The sequence below is a fragment of the Perna viridis genome, chromosome 9, assembly GCF_037379345.1.
Source record: "Perna viridis isolate PV_CMFRI_1.1 ecotype Kerala chromosome 9, ASM3737934v1, whole genome shotgun sequence".
NCBI classification, from domain to species: domain Eukaryota; kingdom Metazoa; phylum Mollusca; class Bivalvia; order Mytilida; family Mytilidae; genus Perna; species Perna viridis.
The window spans coordinates 26,810,891-26,831,606 of NC_142453.1; the positions used below are offsets into that span (position 1 = coordinate 26,810,891).

A 20,716-nucleotide genomic window follows, 5' to 3' on the forward strand; every position below is an offset into this window, starting at 1 on the left:
CACCTTTGTGCCTTCATTTACTTGCACATTTTAGTATCAAGGGTTTCTTATCAATGCTAGTATCACTGAAGTTTAGTCAATTTTTTCAAATATTACCAAACTGCAATGATTTCAATGTTGAGTATAACATGCTGACAGGTCATGATTATACTATTGCAATATGGTTTCTTTCATACTCCCAGCTTTTATTGGAGTTGCTCATTTACTATTGTTACTTTGTATGTATTATTTTGGTAATTTTATATTCTTTGATGTGTGTATGTTGTTTTCATGTCTGATCTTTGTCCCTGGATTACGTTCTTTTGATGTCCGCTAGAATCCTGGTTCCCTCGAATACTCTTTCATGTGCAACATATTATGTCTCAAATATTGTTCTTCCAAGTTTACCTCCGATTTCAGCTGAAAGGTTTTACATATTTCAGGTATATACATATATATATATTTGTTGGTGTACTAGAATTAAGTACTCATTATTTGATTATATTATTTATGGTACAGTCCTTTCACTATCCTGTTATATAACACGTACGAATTTGAAAATAGGAGAAATAATAGTAAAGATTTCTTGTATTTATATTTGGATCCACAAGTACAATGTAGTCAAAAACTAGCTTGAACTAAAAGTAATGTACGACATTGTTATGACATTTTCAGCAGCAATTTCGCCTACGGTGTAACTATACTGGCTAAACTGTGAAAATACGTTTATTCGTGGGTATCAATGTTTGTGGTTAGGGAAAAAAACATCCAATTGCAGATTTTTGAATTTGTGGATTTGACAACTCCATTATATAAATGGTCGGACATTTCTTCTGGATTCATATTTCGTGTTTGCCACACCCACGAATACCACGAAAATTGGTTTCCCACGAACAATAATATTTTTACAGTATTATTCTTTTTCATAATCTTTAACCATTGGCTTCCTCGGTGTAAAGCAAGCATGAACCAGGATAATGACAAGCTCTATTAATTCTGCTAGACTAAGAACGGAGAAACCAGCCCATAGGCCTAACTGTCCACCGATGTCACTGACAAAATTCTCAACCTGTGATAAAAATATATATATAAAATTGATGTAATTATAAAGGCACACCCAAGCAGTCTCCGTCTGAATGAATGTCTTGAACACGTGAAGTCAAATTAAGTAGATTGCGTGATCTTATTTTTTAATGGTTATGTTTACCAATGTTTGTTTGTTTCATCCATTCGTTTATAATTAGTTTCTACCGTATATATTTGCCTTTGATTGATTTAAAAAGGAACTAAACAGATTGGCCAGGAATTTAATAATAAGAAAAACAAAAGTATACTTATTTCACAATCGCTATTACAAGAGCTATCAGAAGAATATACTCCGAAGACTAGAATAAGAATATAGACACACAGCCAAAAAAAAAGATTTTTTTTTTCAACTCCTTTCACGAATCCGATACGAATTCTGCAGATGTCTTCGAGTTGTTAAGAATAACTTACTGATGAAGACAAGTTAAATACGAATGCTTGCGATTGGACACCAGTTGATTATTCGAAAGGATTCTAAAAAAAATATTCGTATGTCGTAAGGTGGTTCTTAAGAAACATTTGTTTTGTTTAACAGTTGTTTGTAATTGTGCGACATTTTTTTAAATATTAAATCTTACAGTATAGGCAAGTTCCTCTTCAATAAGATCTTCAGTCAGAGAGGAGAAATAGACCTTAACTTTAACCATGCTCTCACTGAAGTAAAATTTCAAGTAAATTTCGTTTAGCCCAAGCTTAAAATAACATTAGACTTAAAAAAATGTACAGGCATTTCCAATTCTCTGACAGTATTCTAAATAAAATGAAGTATCTTGTCTAAGAATAAGTTTCATTTTCTTAAGTCTTACATTATTTTGCATTCATTTCATGTTCTGTAGGTAGAGTCTATCACTGCTATTGATTAGCACGAAACAGTCGTTGTTATAAAATATAAGTTAAAGAAAAAAGATAGTGAGGTGCCACAAAACATTAAAAAGAGTTAATGAAGATAAAACTAGATACATAGATACATGATTAAATAAATTGAAAGTCTAGTAAAAATAAAAATTAAAAAAAAACAAAACAAAACAAAAAACAAAACAAAAAAACAAAACAAAAACAAAACAAAAACAAAAACAAAACAACTGGTTTACTTTATACTACCAGCAGTAGAGTTCATAATATCATGCAGGACAAAACTAAACGTCTCCGCAATACTTTGACAGTATTCCAAATAAAATGAAGTACGTTATCTTGGGATAAGTTTCATTTAGTGTTCTGTAGTTAGAGTTTTACATTGCTATCAATCAGTAATATTCAGTTGTTTGTAATAAAATATAAGTTAGAAAATAACTTCCCCGAAAAGTAAATGTAGATAGCACTATCCTGTGAAAGAAAAGAGCAAAAATATATACCTTTTAATATCAAATGAATGAATCAATGAATGAATAAATAAATATATAAATAAATAAATACATGAATAAATAACTAAATTGAAAAATAAAAATTAAAAAAAAAAGAAAACAAAACAATACTCGGTTTACCCTAGACCGTCCGCAGTGGAGTTCATAATATTATTCAGGACATTACTAAACCTCTCTGCAGGATAACTTGTCATAAATATACTTTTTTCATAGCCCATCTGTCTGAAATTTAATAAAAATAACTTAATTTGATACTTAAAATATCTTTTTTTTTAACTTAGGATGTATTAAAGGCACACACAATTTATGAAAAAAAAGTGGTACATGAATTTTAATGTCATATACTTATTAAATTCTGTTTTCTATGCAGATATCCCAAATCGGGTTATACAGAAATGGTCGTTCTGTCGTTAACATAAACCACATAGAAGAAATAGCTCTTCATATTTTTGCGACACCAATGCAAACATTTTTACCTTGAATGATAATAATTCTTAAAAGTACTCATCCGTATAAAGCACTCCAATAATAGATGTGATTTAAGGTGGAGAAAAATAAACACAACAAGAAACACCTTTTTTTCTACTTACGCCATATTTTACGCAATGAAACTTAGTTCATTTGTAAATATATTTGTGTTATGGGAGAAAACCATACATTAATTTCCCTCTTAACTCAGGATCGGTAAGTTTTTCATGTTTAAAATTTCATACAATTATATTATATTTATCCCAAAAGAGTAACAACCTAAAAACAGGCTGATTATGTGTTTGAACTGTTTCTGAATAATAAATAAGCCTAATTTAAACAAAAAAAAACGACTACTTAAGCAACCAACCTGCATGGCATTTTGCATTTACAAATCGATTCCTCGACAGCTTTATCTTGATAGTTGTTTTTACAATCCAATTCTGTTAAAAAGAACAAACAATGATATATAACAATTGCGATAAAGATAGGAATGGAAGTAGGTACATAGCTCACACACACACACACACACACACACACACACACACACACACACACACATATTCATATCTTATTTCACTTCCGTTTTTGCGAGGGTTCAAATTGGTAACTGCTTTATGTGTTTCGTCTCGTTTTCTTTATCGTCATTTTTATATTGTATCTATGAATGCGGTTTTGTTTTTTCGTCCCTTTATAAATTTTCAATCCAGACAATCACCAGTTTGTGCATATACTCACGAGTTTCTGTCATACACATTGACCGGACAGATTCGGTTGAGTATTCAAAAGATGTCAAGCACTTGCAGGACTTTGCGATGTAATGGCCTATACATGCTTCTATACATGGCTGTAGTCAAAATGAAAATGAATTTAGTATTAGATTACGTACATACAGAAGAGTATCAAGAAAAAGATATATTGAATTAGTAACAACGTAAAATAGACATCTATTTTTACTATGACATCGCCTCAGGGTTTAAGACCAATATACTTGTTCTATATCTGTGAAGTAGTTAAGTTTAGCCACAACTAAGTCTGGACATTTGCAACGTAACAATAGAAAATACCAATCGGAGGGCAATAAATACGTATTAGCTCCACTCCAATAATAAATAACGGCCGAGCAGTTAGGTTTGTTTTCATGCTACCTACCAATACTCCAGAGTATGTATTATTTACGTCACACCGATCTCCTTCTTTTCCAGGAAATCTTATAATTCTTTTCTGCTTCAATACTACATGAGTTTCAAATTTAGATGCTATAGAAAAGCCTTCACTGGTGAGGTATGGCTTCGATCCTTTTGGATGTACAGACATTCTTATTCCAGCTGACTGTGTTATCATGGGAACAAAGTCATCTTGCTGAACGTTGAGTAACAATTCTAAGGCTAAGACGAAGAATCAAAACACATTCCGTTAGTTTACTTCAAATCATCTACATATTGTCGCCAGCAATTTTGGAATTATTTAAAGTTTTTTTAAGGGCACTGATATACTTCGAATATTGGTAAACTTTATATACAGCTGTTCGGCAAGTTAAACTTAAAAACAAGTCATTGTTAGAAAATTGGAAAAATCTGAAGCATGTTAATACCACATATCTGATAATAGAATTATACTAAAAGGTCTTCTTATTGAAAATGGCCGCTAATGTTACTCTGCATCACTGAATATGTGTAAATAACTTCAACTTAGAATACCAGAAAGAAGAGGCTTTAGGCAGAAGTATCCGTTCTTGGAATCTTTATGTTCAGTACTTTTCAATGAAGATTTTGCCCTTATTCATATATAGTCAAACCACTCTGTTAAGGTTATCAAATTACTAGAAGAAGAAGAAGAACAATAGAGTTTTTATATGTATACGTCCATATGCTACATCGGATCAAATTGTTACAGGGAAAATAACGTAAGCTTAGAAGGGTCTGACAAATTCCCAACGATCAGTTCTAACATCGTTTGGAGTTTTCAGACCCTTATATGCTACATTATCTTCCCTGCATCATTTTTTCCAGATGACCTTGTACTGTAAAGTTTTAATATAAAACCGAACCTAATTATTAGATGATTGTGCATCATAATAGATTAAAAAAAAAAAATATTTATATAGATTTCTTAGGAAGATTTCACTAATTCGCAAACTATTTAAAAACTTGCAGATATAAATTTCGGCAAATTATATATCCTTGAAAGGAGCTAAATTTTTCCACATATAGATTGCTGTATTATGCTGAAAAATATTCTAATTAATGGAAAGACAATTCTTTTTTTACAACATTTCAAGCAGTATATGAGTTCTTCCCAGTAATTAAGCGAGAATAGGTGTGGTGTATATGTCAAACTGACAACAACTCCATCGGGATGTAAATGTCTATTTTCTATCATTAATTACCAAATGCTGGTCCAGCAAATTTTGTTTTTGGCGTCTCTGGTGTCAATTTATAACATGTTCCATAATATTCGTCTCTCGTCCTGTTAATGAGTCTACAAACGTAAAAAGGTGTTAATGTGAATCGAATCGGATTAATAATTTACCACAGTATTTTTTTTTTTGAATAAAGTTGTCGTTACGTTTTCCTGTTAGTATTTTTGCTAAATTGGTATATTATTGCATATCAAGATTTTCAAATATACTTTACTGTCTGCCGTACAAAAACTTTTTACGGAAGACTTTTGTCAATAGAGAGGTTAGAGTGCATGAATTATTCAACAGCTGCGTATATAAATGGCATTATCTTGATAGTGACTGCCTACAGAACAGGGGTATTGCCTGAAAGATTAATCAAAGGAACTAAGATGCTAACGGAAGCCACGCAAAAAAGAACATCAAATGACCAAAATAATACATACAATGTAACAAAAGAATAATGAACAACTCACTAGAACCATGGAACATAGACCAGGTGTATTGATAGGATAAACGTCCTCTGCTTTTCTAGAAATACCCGCCGAGTTGCTCATAAAAGTCATCACGTCAATTGTAGATGAACGAGGAAAGGAAAACTATGACAAATGCAACAAATCAGTTCCCATGGTGCAGATGAATGCACCATAATGATCCATGAGTTTATGATAACGACCATTTGACTTCTGAAGTGATGACTTCAAACTTGTATCAACATAACCCTGTTCCAAAAACTTAATTGCATGAAATCTAGTGCGATACAACAGTGTAGTTACGGCAAGCTCTGGGATAACGTATGAGTGAAACCGTATGAAATGTTGATTCGGCCCTCTACAAAACAAACTATTCTGTTTATTACATTGAGGCATCTGAAGAGGACATTATCGTGTGAAAATGACTCGGCGATTATTACGTGTTAATGCCCTCAAGTCATGTTGAGCACACATTTATGAATACCACGAACATGACCATACAGAATATCCTCCTATCTTCTCTGATATGCAAAATTAGTAGAAATAAAACTTCACAAGGGAAACGCCTCTGAATATTCATCAGCTTTGATAAATTGTAGAAACTATACCCTGTGAAGTCCGAACTACAAACAAATATTTGACAATATTTAAGTACAACATACCCTGATGAACAATTCTTTCCTTGGTATGTACATTTCACGATGAATTCGTTCTGAGTAGGAGACAGGGCATAGATCCGATCTGCATCAAATGATCCCATTCTTAAGTGAAATTGATCATTTGCACTTCTTAACATGTCTTCGCCTTTTCAATGAAAAAAAAACAACAAATATTTACGAACAAAATTACTGCAGTAATTGAACATTACATTTTCAAAATAATATGAAAACTTTAAAGCTTTTACAAAAATAATTATTTATAAAATAAAGAGTTATTGACAGACATTTTAATTCAAGAGCGTTTAAAGTGGAGCGGAACAATTCGTCAGCCTCATATCTTGACCTACACTTAGAAATCGACGGTAAAGGAAAACAATTGACCAAACTTTACGACCAACGTGATGACATTTTATTCAGAATTGTCAAATTTCCTTTCATCTGTGGCAACATCCCTTTAGCACTTGAGTATGAAGTGTTCATATCACAACTCATACGTAATGCCAGAGCTTGCCGAAACTATGCAGACTTTTTGTATCGCGCTAGAATTCTAACATCGTTACGGTGTATCCATCTGCGCTATGAAAACTGATTTGTTCAACGTGTCATAGTTTTTCTTGCCTCTTTCGACTACCCCGGACATGACTTTTTTATGAGCAACTCGGCGGGTGTTTCTAGAAAAGCAGGGGATGCTTACCCTACCGGTCACCTGGTCCATGCTCCAAGTTTTGCTTTTGTTACTTTGTATGTATGATTTTAGTTACTTTATGTTATTTGTTATGTATGTCTGTTTTCCATGTCTAGTCTTTGTTCCTGGATTACGATATTTTTTATTACCGCTATAAACTTCATTCCCTTGATTACTCCTACACATGTGTTTTGATTTGACAGGTTTTGGTTTAGACAAGTTTCACTGTATTATGACAGACTGTTACCATATTTGTATACTGAGTCTCTAATATCTGCTGGAAAGGTAGTTTTGAAAAAAAACACATAGCTTAGAGACGGCTTGAATATCGATTATGATCGGTTAAGATATAATTAATTATTGAAAGATTCACAAATTCCTTTTTAAATCTTAGTTTCCAACCACATGTCTTAAAGAGTAATCAAGGGAATCAATATTCTAGTAGAAATCAAAAGAATGTAATCCAGGGACAAAGACCAGAGATGGAAAACAGACAAACAACAAAGAACATGAAGTAACTAAAACAATACATACAAAGTAACAAGAGTAAATGAGCAACTCGGACTCCACTAAAAACTGGGAGCATAGAACAGGTGCACCGGTAGGGTAAGCTTTCTCTGCTTTTTCTAGAAACACAGTCGTTTTACTGTCCGGGGTAGAATTAAGATATGAGAATGGAAATAATAAATTTGTTAAAGAAACAACAAACCCACCGGGATGAAAAATGTCAAGTCAAGGTCGCCTATGAGTCTTCAATGATCGATGAGGAAACACATACACCACAAGGCAGACTCCTTTTGATCCCAAAACAACATTATTACAAGTACAACGAAACAGTTGCCCCTTTATTCTACAGCAGCATAAAAGAAACTAAATGTGAAAATGAAACAACACATACAGAGACCTGAATTACGTCTTACATAAGTGCATTAACTACAAGTAAGAAAAGATAAAACTTACCTGGGGCATATGTTGTTGTGTGATGTTGTGTTGTCGGCTGAAATGTACTTATTCATATAAAGTGAAACATGTCTAAACTGAAGACTGCAAACTCTGAAAGCTGCATAATCTGAAAGGCACTTTTTTTCAACCCTTTATATCAATTTTAATGTATTTTGCATTAATAAACAATCAACTGCTTTAGTTAAATCAATTTTAAGGTCCAAAATAGGTTCGGTTTGAATCGATTGAACTGTATATATATATTTGTGAAATTAATCATATTTCGTACAACAAAACAAGCAATCTATAACTTTTGAAAATAAAAAGACATTTTTCATTAGATATTTGCACTGAATTTTTAAATATTACAATGCATCCGATTTGTAATTTGGAAATTAAAGAAATAAATAAAAATGAATTTCTCAGAAGCATATAGATTTGAAAACGAAGAAATAACAAAACATATTCATTAACACATTTTTCGCATGTTAATTGAATATTAAACTTACTTTAACATTGGTATCAAAATGAGAAATATCAAGGTTAAGTGCATGCGCAGTTTCAGTAACCACTTGATAGAATACCGGATCCTTTTTGGCCTTGTTGTAGCTTAATGGATTTAGATTGCAAAAGGTTACGCTCGGGAAATCTAATTCTGAAAAACTCGTGGACAGTTTCGTGTTGACACTTTCGCTGTAAATAATTCAACATTGTTTATAAGGTTAAGTGAGGTAACAAAAACCAATTAAGCAATACGTTTTTTTTTCTATTTCTGATTTTAAATTGGACAGCTATTGCCACACTACCATACGTAAACACACAATAACAACTTTGAAAGATAAGAATATGTTTTTTTTTCAAAGATTTAAACAAAAGTCTTTGAAGTGGGAAATTTACTGCGCTTTGAACTTAGTTTGATCCATAATTTCCAATGGAAATGCCTGTACCATGTCAGGACATTTGCGGTGGTTCGCAACATTCTTGCGTGTCATCAAAAGACATTTGTCGTCGATTAGGGAACAATAAAATTAAGTAGTATTCTCTATAAAAATTAAATATCAGGCAGTGGTTGAATCATGATGAACAAAAACAAACTAGTTTTTCCATGGAATCTTATTCAAAATGTTAACTGAAATGTAAAAAAGGCATTCATTCCTTTTTAAGTGTCACTAATTCGAGGTATAAATTATATGAAATGCATTGCAATGTCTTCATCAAAGGGAGATAACTCACTTTGCCTTTCATTCTATTGCAACTTTGACCTCGCTTTTCTGCATCCTCTAACAATTTTTAGACATACCAACTGTCAATTCGTTTTCCATAGATAATAACTTATGTGCCTACATTGTCAAGTTCGTGTGTTTTTTTTTCTGAGGATGATTAGTTATTTTTTTTTAAATTTTGTCCTATTCTTGCAGAGAACGGGACTTAAGTCTAGGTATTTGTAAGAATCATGATTTCTTTTTTTATAGACTTCTATATAATCTCTGCATCACTGGATATATCAGAAAAATGAGGTTTTTGACAGAAAAATATGCTTTTGAAAAAAGATCATTTTTAGTAAATTTGTACCGATAAAAGATGGAAAATCTTGTCTCTTTTTCCTTTGTTCTGATGGTGTAAGTAATTAAATTACACTTTTAAAATCTGTGGGTTTTTTTCCGTACCATGTTTCATTATCTGTTTAATTCTTAAAAAGGCTGATATTTAAGTAACAGTCCATATATAACTCAGGCACTGTCTATGATATAGGTGATTTATCGTGATAAAAAATATTCACCGAACAATTAAGGTTTTATTTGGTCTTAAGATGTCATATTTTAGGTAACATTAGTCTTTTCTGTATTCCTATCTGCGCTTTTTAGAAAATTATATTCATTTCACACTTAAATCAACCAAATCAAAGAATGATAATTCTCGGCGGGTGTTTCTAGAAAATCAGAGGACGCTTACCCTACCGGTGCACCTGGTCCATGCTCCCAATTTTAGTGGAGTCCGAGTTGCTCATTTACTTTTGTTACTTTGTATGTATGATTTTAGTTACTTTATGTTTTTTGTTGTGTATGTCTGTTTTCCATGTCTGGTCTTTGTCCCTGGATTACATTCTTTTGATTACCGCTATAACCTTGGTTCCCTTGGTTACTCTTGCAAAGTTCTAATTTCATGTACAAACTAAGATCGTATTTGAGATGAAAAAATATCGATTGAGATCATGACATGTCATTGTACTAGTTAGTTAACCTTAAAATAAATCACAATAAATCAGAATAGAAATGTCTTTTATTGAATCTACTATAAACAATGACAGTATCTAGTTATTTTCAAGGACGCACTATCAGTGAAGACTTATTAATCAAAATTAATAATAAAAACTCGCATATATGTGATATAAAAGAAGAATCAATTCCACCCAAGCACAACCACATTTTTGACATATAAATCTGTAAAGTTTTAGTGAAACATAACTCTGTAAAGAATACAGTTTTTTCCTGTAATACACATGTTGTCTAAGTATATGTTTAGAATGTAATAAGAGAATTTGCTTACTTTATGTTCTTTGTTGTGTATGTCTGTTTTTCATGTATGGTCTTTGTCCCTGGATTACATTCTTTTGATTACCGTTATAACCTTGGTTCCCTTGATTACTCTTTCAGTAAAAGCATTTTGAAGCAGACACTTGATAATATCATGTTTTGAACTAAATTTTCTCTTTTTAAGTTTCTTAACTTCAAAAATATTTTAAAACATCAAGTTAAGTAGTTCATATGTAAATAAAAAGATAATTGGTATTTGCACTTTTTGTGAATTAAAAACACATTTAACCGAATAGAAAATACTTCAAGTACTAGTTTCTTCGGTCATTATTCACAAGAAAAATAACGGAAATGAAATGAAAAAACGAGAACACCGCAAAAAAATGTTTCCGTCTGCAATAAACTATTAAAAACCAGCAGTCCTATTCACAAAAAAAAAAAAATAATAATAATAAATAAAAAAAAAATAAATAAAAATAAACATAAGAGTAAAATAAGTTGTGACGTCACACGTCACAATACTTTGATCTATTATGATATTATGCCATCATAACTTACAACTAATTTGACAATTACGTTTTTTTGTGAAAAGGACCGCTGGATATCAATGAGTAATCAAGGGAACCAAGGTTATAGCGGTAATCAAAAGAATGTAGTCCAGGGACAAAGACCAGACATGGAAAACAGACATATACAACAAAGAACATAAAATAACTAAAATCATACATACAAAGTAACAAAAGTAAATGAGCAACTCGGACTCCACTGGGAGCATGGACCAGGTGCACCGGTAGGGTAAGCGTCCTCTGCTTTTCTAGAAACACACGCCGAGTTGCTCATACAAAGTCAAGTCCAGGGTAGACAAATGAGGAAAGGAAAACTATGACCCGTTGAATAAATCAGTTTTCATGGTGCTGATGGATACACCATTACGATCCACGAGTCCATGATGACGACCATAAAACTTCTGTAGTGATGACCTCAATCTTGTAGCAACATAACCCTGTTACAGAAGCCTATTTGTTAGAGTTCTAGCGCGATAGACTGTTTAATAGAAGAACAACTTACCTTGTATACTGGTCAACTAGACGAGTTATTTGATAAATAGCCATTGAAAAAGAGGCAAGACAAACAACAATCCAAAAAAGTTTCCTAGCCATGAAATTAACATCTCCAATTCGACCAATGCCATGTATGGAGGTGTATCCAGAAAACTCTTTTAACTTCGAAACTATCATGCTTACTTCTAAATAAATTATTACAGGTTAGGATTGATGAGAGACAACCTTAGAGTGTTTGATCATGAAAGGTTGCTACTCCTTATAGTTTGTAAAAAAGAAATCTCACTTTGCTACCGTCACCCATGTCATATTGGATACAAGTTGTATATCGACTGCTAAAATATCAAATATAAATGTTAAATTGTAATAAGCCAATAGCAGTGGTCCTATTAATGAACACTGATGATAATGATCTAAAGTAAAACTGGATTAGATATTGAGGCGAAGATTTAAATTATGCAATTTTTATCTAATGTATTGGTAGCGTTGATCAGTGATACGGAAACAAGAACTTTCATGTTGGTCATATTTAAACCATGTTACTGTGATGATCATGGGAACCTAGATTCTAGCGGAAATCAAAAGAATTTTATCCAAGAACGAAGAACAGACATGGAAAACATACAAACACAACAAAAAATAAAATAACCAAAATAATACATAGAAAGTTACAAAAGTAAATGAGCAATTTGGACTCCACTTAAAACTGGAAGAATGGACCTGGTGCACCGGTAGGACAAACGGTAAGAAATTTATTAAAATGCGATTCTGTATATCTTTGTTCACCTATAAGGCTATATTTCAATGTTAAACAGACACACAAAAAAGCCTATCATTGTTTATCTATATGTCTATAACCTATCATATTCATGATATATGTATATATGTATATATATGTAAGGAATGGACAGTTTAGTTACAACTCATTTATAGTTTGGTAACAAACGTTTTAAGTAATTCTGTATGTCTAAAAAACAAACATATACAAAGAAACAAAAACAAATAAAACAAACAAACAAACAAATAAAAAAAACAAACAAAAAACCAAAAAGGACAAGCAAAAAAATGTTTTGAGATTTTCCGTCTATGTTTTGGACCACCTATCTCCAAGATAATCTGCATGAGAATACTTCATTATAAGCGAAGTAACACTAGAAAACCATTTACATTCTATATCAATAATTTCTAATAAGAAATAAGAATAATCATTTCTCTTATTATTATTCCGAATATGGCTTATTTGAATTATGTATAAGTTATATAATGAAAACTGATTATCCTTAGTCAATTATTCAGACGGGAAAACCATTTTATATGGCTTTTTTTAAATGTTTTAAATTATTTTCACCCATTAGAGATCAAAAACTCATGTTTTCTCAGACGTGACTGCTGGTTTGTAATTACATGGAATAGTAAGAAACTTTAAAAATAACCCTTCGATCTGTTTGTAGATTTGTTGAATTGTCAGGGAACTTTGAACATACATTCCGAGTCATCCTATTTCGATTAGGAAAAATCCATTTCATTTTGTCGGACATTACTATGTATTAAACATTACACTGTAACAAACGCAAATAAATTAGTAGGATTAGTAGTGACGCCAACATCACAGGATCTTCCTGGTCTTTACACTTTTACAGTCTTTAAAACCAAATTACTTTGACGGTAAAATAACTAATTGTATGAACGGTTCTTTAGCTATGTTAAATCATAAAAACTATGATAGACATGCAGCTTTGCGAATATATACGACATCACTTGTAGTATTGTCTACATCCTTAACAGTTCCATTTCAATAGTAAATGAACATTAATCTCAATGCTTATTGTTTTTTTTTTTTTCAGAATTAGCACTACATATCTTATTTAACCGGATATTCAATAACAAAATTAAAAAGAACAATGAGGTGATAATGATGTAGTCCCTGTATTGCATATTGCAGAACTTCATTGTGCTATATTGGACATCCTTTTTCAATATTTGTGGCTAGGTGCACCTATTGTGGATTATTTATTTTTCATCTTGGTCTTCTTGCATAATGTCTTAAAAATGTATGTAGGTTTCTAGGTATATAGTCTGCCGATGAAGTTATCATGATATTGAATTCGAAAAAGATTTAAGATAGGAACTCTAAATCAGGATATGTAACCTACCCGTGCACTTGATTCGAATATTTACTGGAATGCTCGTTTACTTTTGTTTCTATGCTTGTGTTGTTTTGGTTTTTTTAATGATATTTATGTCTATTGTATGTGCATAGTTGTTAACACATTAGTCGTTGTGTATGTTCAATTACCATTCAGGAAAGACAGGACCTTGTTTTCCATTCATCGCCACGAACCACTTTTCTCCAATTCTACTACCGGATCGTCTAGTTCGTCGTCTGAGTCAAACCACTTGGTGCAAGCAAATAATGATAAATGAATCTGTGGTTCAACAGAAGCGAACAGTATAATGGTAAGCACCAAAGACCTTGGGTTTCAGTCATGGACCGATGCAACCAAAGTGAAAAAGGAAAGAGACAGATGACCATTACTTGTTTAAGGCCCGATTATCCTTCTCCTCAAGGGCATTACTCATTACCTTTCAAATCCTGTATACCTTGATTTCCCTTCGACACCAATACATGTTAAATATAGAATAGTATAATTTTAAGCCCTCCCTTTTTAATATCTTTACATAGCAATTTTACCGGCTAAACAAAATAAAGAAGTATCATTCATCGTTGTTTTTTAACATATAATCTGCAAACTTTGGATCAGACTCTTTATATTCCAATCGGAAGAATCTGCTTTAAGCCGATTATAAGAACAACTTAATAACACATATTCCAAAGAAACAAAATATCCGTTACCGTAATTGTACAATATAATTATTTCTTTCGTGGCATGTGAAAAGAATGAGGATCTGTTCAACCTTCCGGAGTACATCCCTGATTTATACAGTGGTTTTGCATTGTTCGGTTTGTTTGTATAAATGTTGGTTTATTTGAATTCGTGTTTTTTTTTTCTGCATCTATTGTCCTCTTGGGTTCTCATTTGTATCCTGAATACTGCTACTTTTTCCTCTGAAGTGAACATTCTATTAAAAAACTGACTTATTCTAAAAAGCAACATTTTATGAGCAACTCGTCGGGTTTTTCTGGAAAAGTAGCTGCAGAGGTTGTTTGCTTTCCCGACGAACATGGCCCATGTTCCTAGGTTTTAGTGGAGTATAGGTTGCTCATTTGCTTTTGGTTCTTTGTAGCGTAGCTTGTATATTTGTAGAATTAAAGTAATAAGGTTCATTATTATGTAAATCGTTATTTATATACAAATTTACTTGTTGTACGTTAGCGGTTTCTATAGTACTCGGATTTTTGGTAAAGTCTGCTGGTGTAAGATTAGCATTTTTTTAAATATCAAAAATAAATATTTTGGTCTAGCACTAAATAGATTATACAAATTAAAGGTGGATGTATTTGCATTTATTTGAAAAGATTTAACAGCTAAATCATGTAGGTTGTGTATTATAGGGTTATTTCTCCAGGGTTATTTCTCCATTCATTGTATACGGAATTTATAAAGGGTACAGCAACCTTGATTAAATTGAAATTAAAATTAATTTTTTTAATTTTGGCTTCTAGTTTTAAAGCAGTTTTATAATCGTGTATAAAAAACTGGGGTTTATTTAAGCGTAATTTTATTTCTTTATTTAAATTAGGAGGTAGGTATTTTTTCTGCAAAGCAATTGGTAGATATATTCTGTCAAAAAATTTAACATTTAATTTTGAATTGGTTTCATCTAGATATATTCGCAAAGCGTCGGAACTGCTAAACAGTAGTTTTTCTATTCTACTCTCTATATCGTAATATGGTTGTTGCACAGGAATTAATTGATTATTTGTTTGTTTGTTTGTTGGGGTTTACCGTCCGAGCAGCAATATTTCAGCTATATTCAGACAATGAACATGAAATGGATGATAAAATGAACATGAAATGAAAAATAAGGATGGGTCACAAGGATAATAGGGTCGACAAATTTTGATTGCCACTGGAAAAAGGGGGGATGGGTAAGGTCGGGCAATTTAGCCTCCTGTGGCGGAGCGCAAAGGTTCCTACTCCTATCGAATACCACAGCAGGGTTCTTTAACGTGCGAGGAACGTGGCATCTTTCCCAACACGGTGCACCACTATGGTTTGCGGTCAGGTTTTCCGTATTATAGCCTTACAACCCCAGCATACAACACGCCAGGGGTACCCCATTCCACCTCCTGGGGCACACATCCCAGTTGCTCTGTGGGCAGAGCGCCTAGCCCCCGGCTAGGTTTCTGAGCACTATTTAGTCGCCTTATACGACAAGCTTAGCGCTGCTGCAGGCCTATTCTTTTAACACCCGGGCCTGCACGGGAATAATTGATTATTAATATATAACTGTTTGATGACTAGGTCTGATGTAATCTGTAGGGCTTTTAAAGGTTGGGTGTTGAGCTTTTTTCTTCAAGTTCAATGTCTATTTGATAATAGCTGTTAAAAAGGTCTAAAAAATCTTCGTTTTTTACTTTAAAAATTATATCGCTGGTATCGTCATAAGTAGCATTCAAAGGGGAAATTATTTTTCTATAAGTTTTTTCTGTTACTATTTGATTTTTTTCACAAGTAAATAATTGTAATTCTTTGGGGATTATGGAATCCGTATAATTTGAAAAAAGAAACTGAGCCATTCTTACATTATTTCTTTTATATTTCATTTGGTTTTTATAAATACTTAGTGTGTTCATGCTAATTGCTTTAATTTAAAGATATGCCGATCCGAATTTATAATTAGCATATTTTCAAAATACCCTGTTACAAAAATCATATATTCTTCTGTGACAGCTGATGATAATTTAATTTGTAATGAAATATTATTTTCATATTTTAAAGGTATCATTTTTTCATTAACTAAGGGCTTTAATATAAAACAGAAAATAATTTCATTCTGAAAGATTTTATTAGTTCTAGCAACATATTTAAGGTTTTGATGTATAAAATATTTTGAATAATGAGATTGTATATTGTAAAACTGTAAGTCACCGTTACTGTCAGTGAGTTGCCCATCTACATACAAATTTATATCTTTTATATTAATATTTTAAAATTTTGTTGGATCAGTTGTTAAACTAGGTGTTGTTAGGGTAGAATTCTTTACAGCATATAGGTATAAATAAGTAGGTCGATAATTAAAAATATTCTCAAAGCTTACGGAATCTTGGTTTGCTGGTAGTGTAATAGATTTTGTTATATAGTCGCCATAGCAATGAACAGCAGGTCTTTTTGATAATTCGTTTTCTATAGGTAGCCTTAAATTCGGAATAGGTTCAATAAAACTTGCGTGGAAATTTACTTGCATTAAATTAAATTTATAATTAACAGCCGATTTAGCGTACAGAAAAAAAATAGGGGAGTTACGTTTTAAATTAATTGTTATATTTAAATTTCCTGGTAAATATTTTTTAATGTCAAAAAAAGGTGAAAATAATTTAGTTTCATATATATATGGATCGGTTGTTATTATTCTATTGACCGCTCCTGCATTAAGTTCTGCAGCGTCTGTTCCTAAATCTCCACTCTTGTATAAAGCTTGAAAATTATCAATGGTTGTAGTTAAAAAGTGTAAGAACGCTTCGTAATGAAAATATGGGGAATTTGTTGAAACAAGTATATTATTAATATAAATTTCACATTGGGTAAAAAATGTATTACTAGGTAATCTTATAGTACTAACAACATCTGTAGTTCCAAATGCTGTGCCATCGGTTTTTGTAACATAAAATTGAAAATATAGAAAAGAATCTTTTGGGTTAAAGAGGTTTTTGTTTGTTGGGGTTTAACGTCCGAGCAGCAATATTTCAGCTATATTCAGACGATGAACATGAAATGGATGATAAAATGAACATGAAATGAAAAAAAAAAAAGGATGGGACACAAGGACAATAGGGTCGACAAATTTTGATTGCCACTGGAAAAAGGGGGGGGGTGGATAAGGTCGGGCAATTTAGCCTCCTGTGGCGGAGCGCAAAGGTTCCTACTCCTATCGAATACCACAGCAGGGTTCTTTAACGTGCGAGGAACGTGGCATCTTTCCCAACACGGTGCACCACTATGGTTTGCTGTCAGGTTTTCCGTATTATAGCCTGACAACCCCAGCATGTAACACGCCAGGGGTACCCCATTCCACCACCTGGGGCACACATCCCAGTTGCTCTGTGGGCAGTATTTCTGAGCACTATTTAGTCGCCTTATACGACAAGCTTAGCGCTGCTGCAGGCCTATTCTTTTAACACCCGGACCTGCACGGGGCCAAGACTTTGTGTGTGAGACTTTCAAAAACAAAACAAAAGAGACATTTTTTTCTTTTAGTGGATACATTAGATACTTTTTTGGATGAAGAAACTGTGAATATTATTTCTGATGATACCTGTGTTGCTAATGACGTAGATATTGACGTAGTTGATGATGATGATGATGTTGTTGTTGTTATGGGAAAAAAAACCTATAAGTATTATATAATTTTATTGGACGTTAACATTGTTGACCTTTTACAACCTTTTTAAAATATTATATAAAGAAAAAGAAGGAAAAAAAAATCATAATACAGTTAAAATTTGTAAAGACAAAAAGTGATAACATAATTTAATATTTTTTAAGCTTTCCAAGGAAGAAATGGAAAAAAGAAAAAGAATTAGAGAAGAAGAAGACGAAAACCAACTGATGGTGAGACCTTTAAAAAAAATACAAATAGATGGCATAAGACTACAAAAAATCGACGAAAGAATTTTTGCCGACGGTGTGGCAAAATTAATCTCTTTCAAGTTTAAAATAACAGATGATAGACTTCTAAATACACGATTTATAGTTTCTGTTCGTCAAATGGAAAATTTATTTGCTCGTATGGTTAACGACATTCGTACCGATTATTCAGAAAACGATTTTATTCAATTTGATATTCAAAGTCCTGGATTAAGAAATACTATACACGTATCGCCGATTCAGCTAACGGAATTCAACATAAATCAAGTATTTGTCTTAAACTCTAACGAAGATCTACCCGTCAATAACGATCTACAAATAAATGTAGGGATCTTGCACAATTTAATGACAATAGTCGGTAATAAATATAACGAGGATGTCATATTACAGAGTAAAATACAGAATAGTAAATCGATCATACAGATTAAAAATAAAGATCATTTGTGTGGTTATAAGACATTGGTCGTAGGATTAGCAAAATTGTATAAAACCAAGACGTTTATCAAATACGATTACACACTATCGGCACATGAAAATCATTTTATTAACAAAGAATGCAAACACAAATTTTACGCCAACTTAATACAGAGAAATAATTCGCAAAAGAAGTTGGTAGATAGTTTAAAGGAAATAATCCCCGACCACGATTTTACAAAGGCACTAACATTAGACAATCTGGAAAAATTTGGGACCTTCCTAGAAGTCAATTTTAACATTATAAGTAATACTTTCGGAAATAGCCACAAATTTGTTAGAACGTCGAAACGCTTTTCGGAAAATGTTTATCTTTTTCATTTAATTGTAACAATAACTGGGTTTTTCCAGAAAACTTATTTCTGTAAACATTGTTTTCAAGCCTATAATAACAAAGAACAACACAATTGTGCAAAATATTGTGGCTTATGTCTTTCCGATTGTAGTATTCAGCCGGCCCAACTTATAAAATGCAAAGAATGTAATGCAACGTATAAAAACAGATTATGTTATGTGAATCATAAAAAAAAAACAAGATCAAAGGCATAGTGGTGTGCGATTTCTTTTACACATGTCCGTACTGCAAAAAGAAAATAAAAAGTTGTAACAAAGACAAACACGTTTGCGATGAATTTTATTGTAAACAGTGCAAACAAAACGTTATCGAACCTCATTATTGTTACCAACAAAACTATGACCCCCCCAAAAGAATATAACGGAAAGTTTATATTTTACGATTACGAAGCTGTCCAGGGTGAATACATTCATGAATGCCCCAACAATTATATACCTACCAACGCTAACGGTTGCGAAAAAGGAAACTGTACCAAGAAATTTTTGTTTATTGATTGTTTTAGATGTAGAAATTGTAAAAAGACATGTTGCGGAAGACAAGTACACACCCCTAATCTAGTTATTGCTCATTCTAAATTTGACGATTGTAATATAAAAGATACACACTGTAAAAGTTGTGGCCAACTATGCGAATTGCCAAATCATAAACCTTTTAAGGACTGTCCCTACAATAAAGAATACATTTTTTCAAATATTGGCTGTACGGCTCGCTTTTACAAGACATTCCTTCAAACTCGATATAAAGACTTTACATTTATTGCACACAATATGAAAGGTTACGATGGTTACTTTTTACTCGATTTTCTGTGCGACAATAAGATAAAACCTGACCAAGTCATTCTGCAGGGGAGCAAGTTATTATATCTTAAATTGACCAAAAGTAATCAGACATTTTTAGATTCCATAAATTTCTTACCAATGGTCCTAGCCAAATTATCAAAAGCGTTTGGTCTCAAGGAATTGAAGAAAGGTTATTTTCCTCATTTATTTAATACTATCGACAATTTTTACTACAAAGGCCCTAAACCTCATATAGAATACTATCAAGCTGACTCACTGATGCCAGACGAAAGAGATAATTTTTTTAAATGGTATTATGAACAATCGAATTATTTTGATATGTAAGAAGAAATTACAGCTTATTGTAGAAGCGACGTGGATATTTGAAAACAAGCGTGTTTGACATTTAGAGATCTGTTAATAAAGGAAACTACAGTCGATCCATTTACTTACGTTTCTGTGGCAAGTCTAACTATGGCGGTCTTTAAAACTAACTTTTTAGAAAATGAAGTTGAAATCGTTTTACCTGATCGATCTGAAAAGATGTGCATTAAGAAAAAAGGTCAATATTTCGACAATGTGACCGGAGAATTAATACCTGATAACTTTGTTAAAAATAGTAGATTTGTTAAGTCTAAGATAGGTATCATCCCACCTACGGGTTACATTAACAACAACACTTGCGGTAA

The 20,716-nt window shown here is 32.3% G+C and overlaps 1 protein-coding gene across 1 annotated transcript; it reads right to left on the reverse strand.

Annotated features, from left to right (window-relative positions):
* Positions 1–570: 570 nt before the first annotated feature.
* Positions 571–11,834, reverse strand: LOC148607553 (acid-sensing ion channel 1C-like). The gene is made up of 11 exons (XM_088543544.1): positions 11,657–11,834; positions 8,564–8,747; positions 8,073–8,109; positions 6,431–6,572; positions 5,284–5,375; positions 4,047–4,282; positions 3,633–3,741; positions 3,265–3,337; positions 2,547–2,648; positions 1,644–1,719; positions 571–1,048 (listed from the first exon to the last, which is right to left on the reverse strand). The coding sequence occupies exons 1-11, from the start codon at positions 11,824–11,826 to the stop codon at positions 893–895; spliced, it is 1,377 nt and encodes a 458-aa protein (XP_088399670.1). The 5' UTR covers positions 11,827–11,834; the 3' UTR covers positions 571–892.
* Between the last annotated feature and the right edge of the window lie 8,882 nt (positions 11,835–20,716).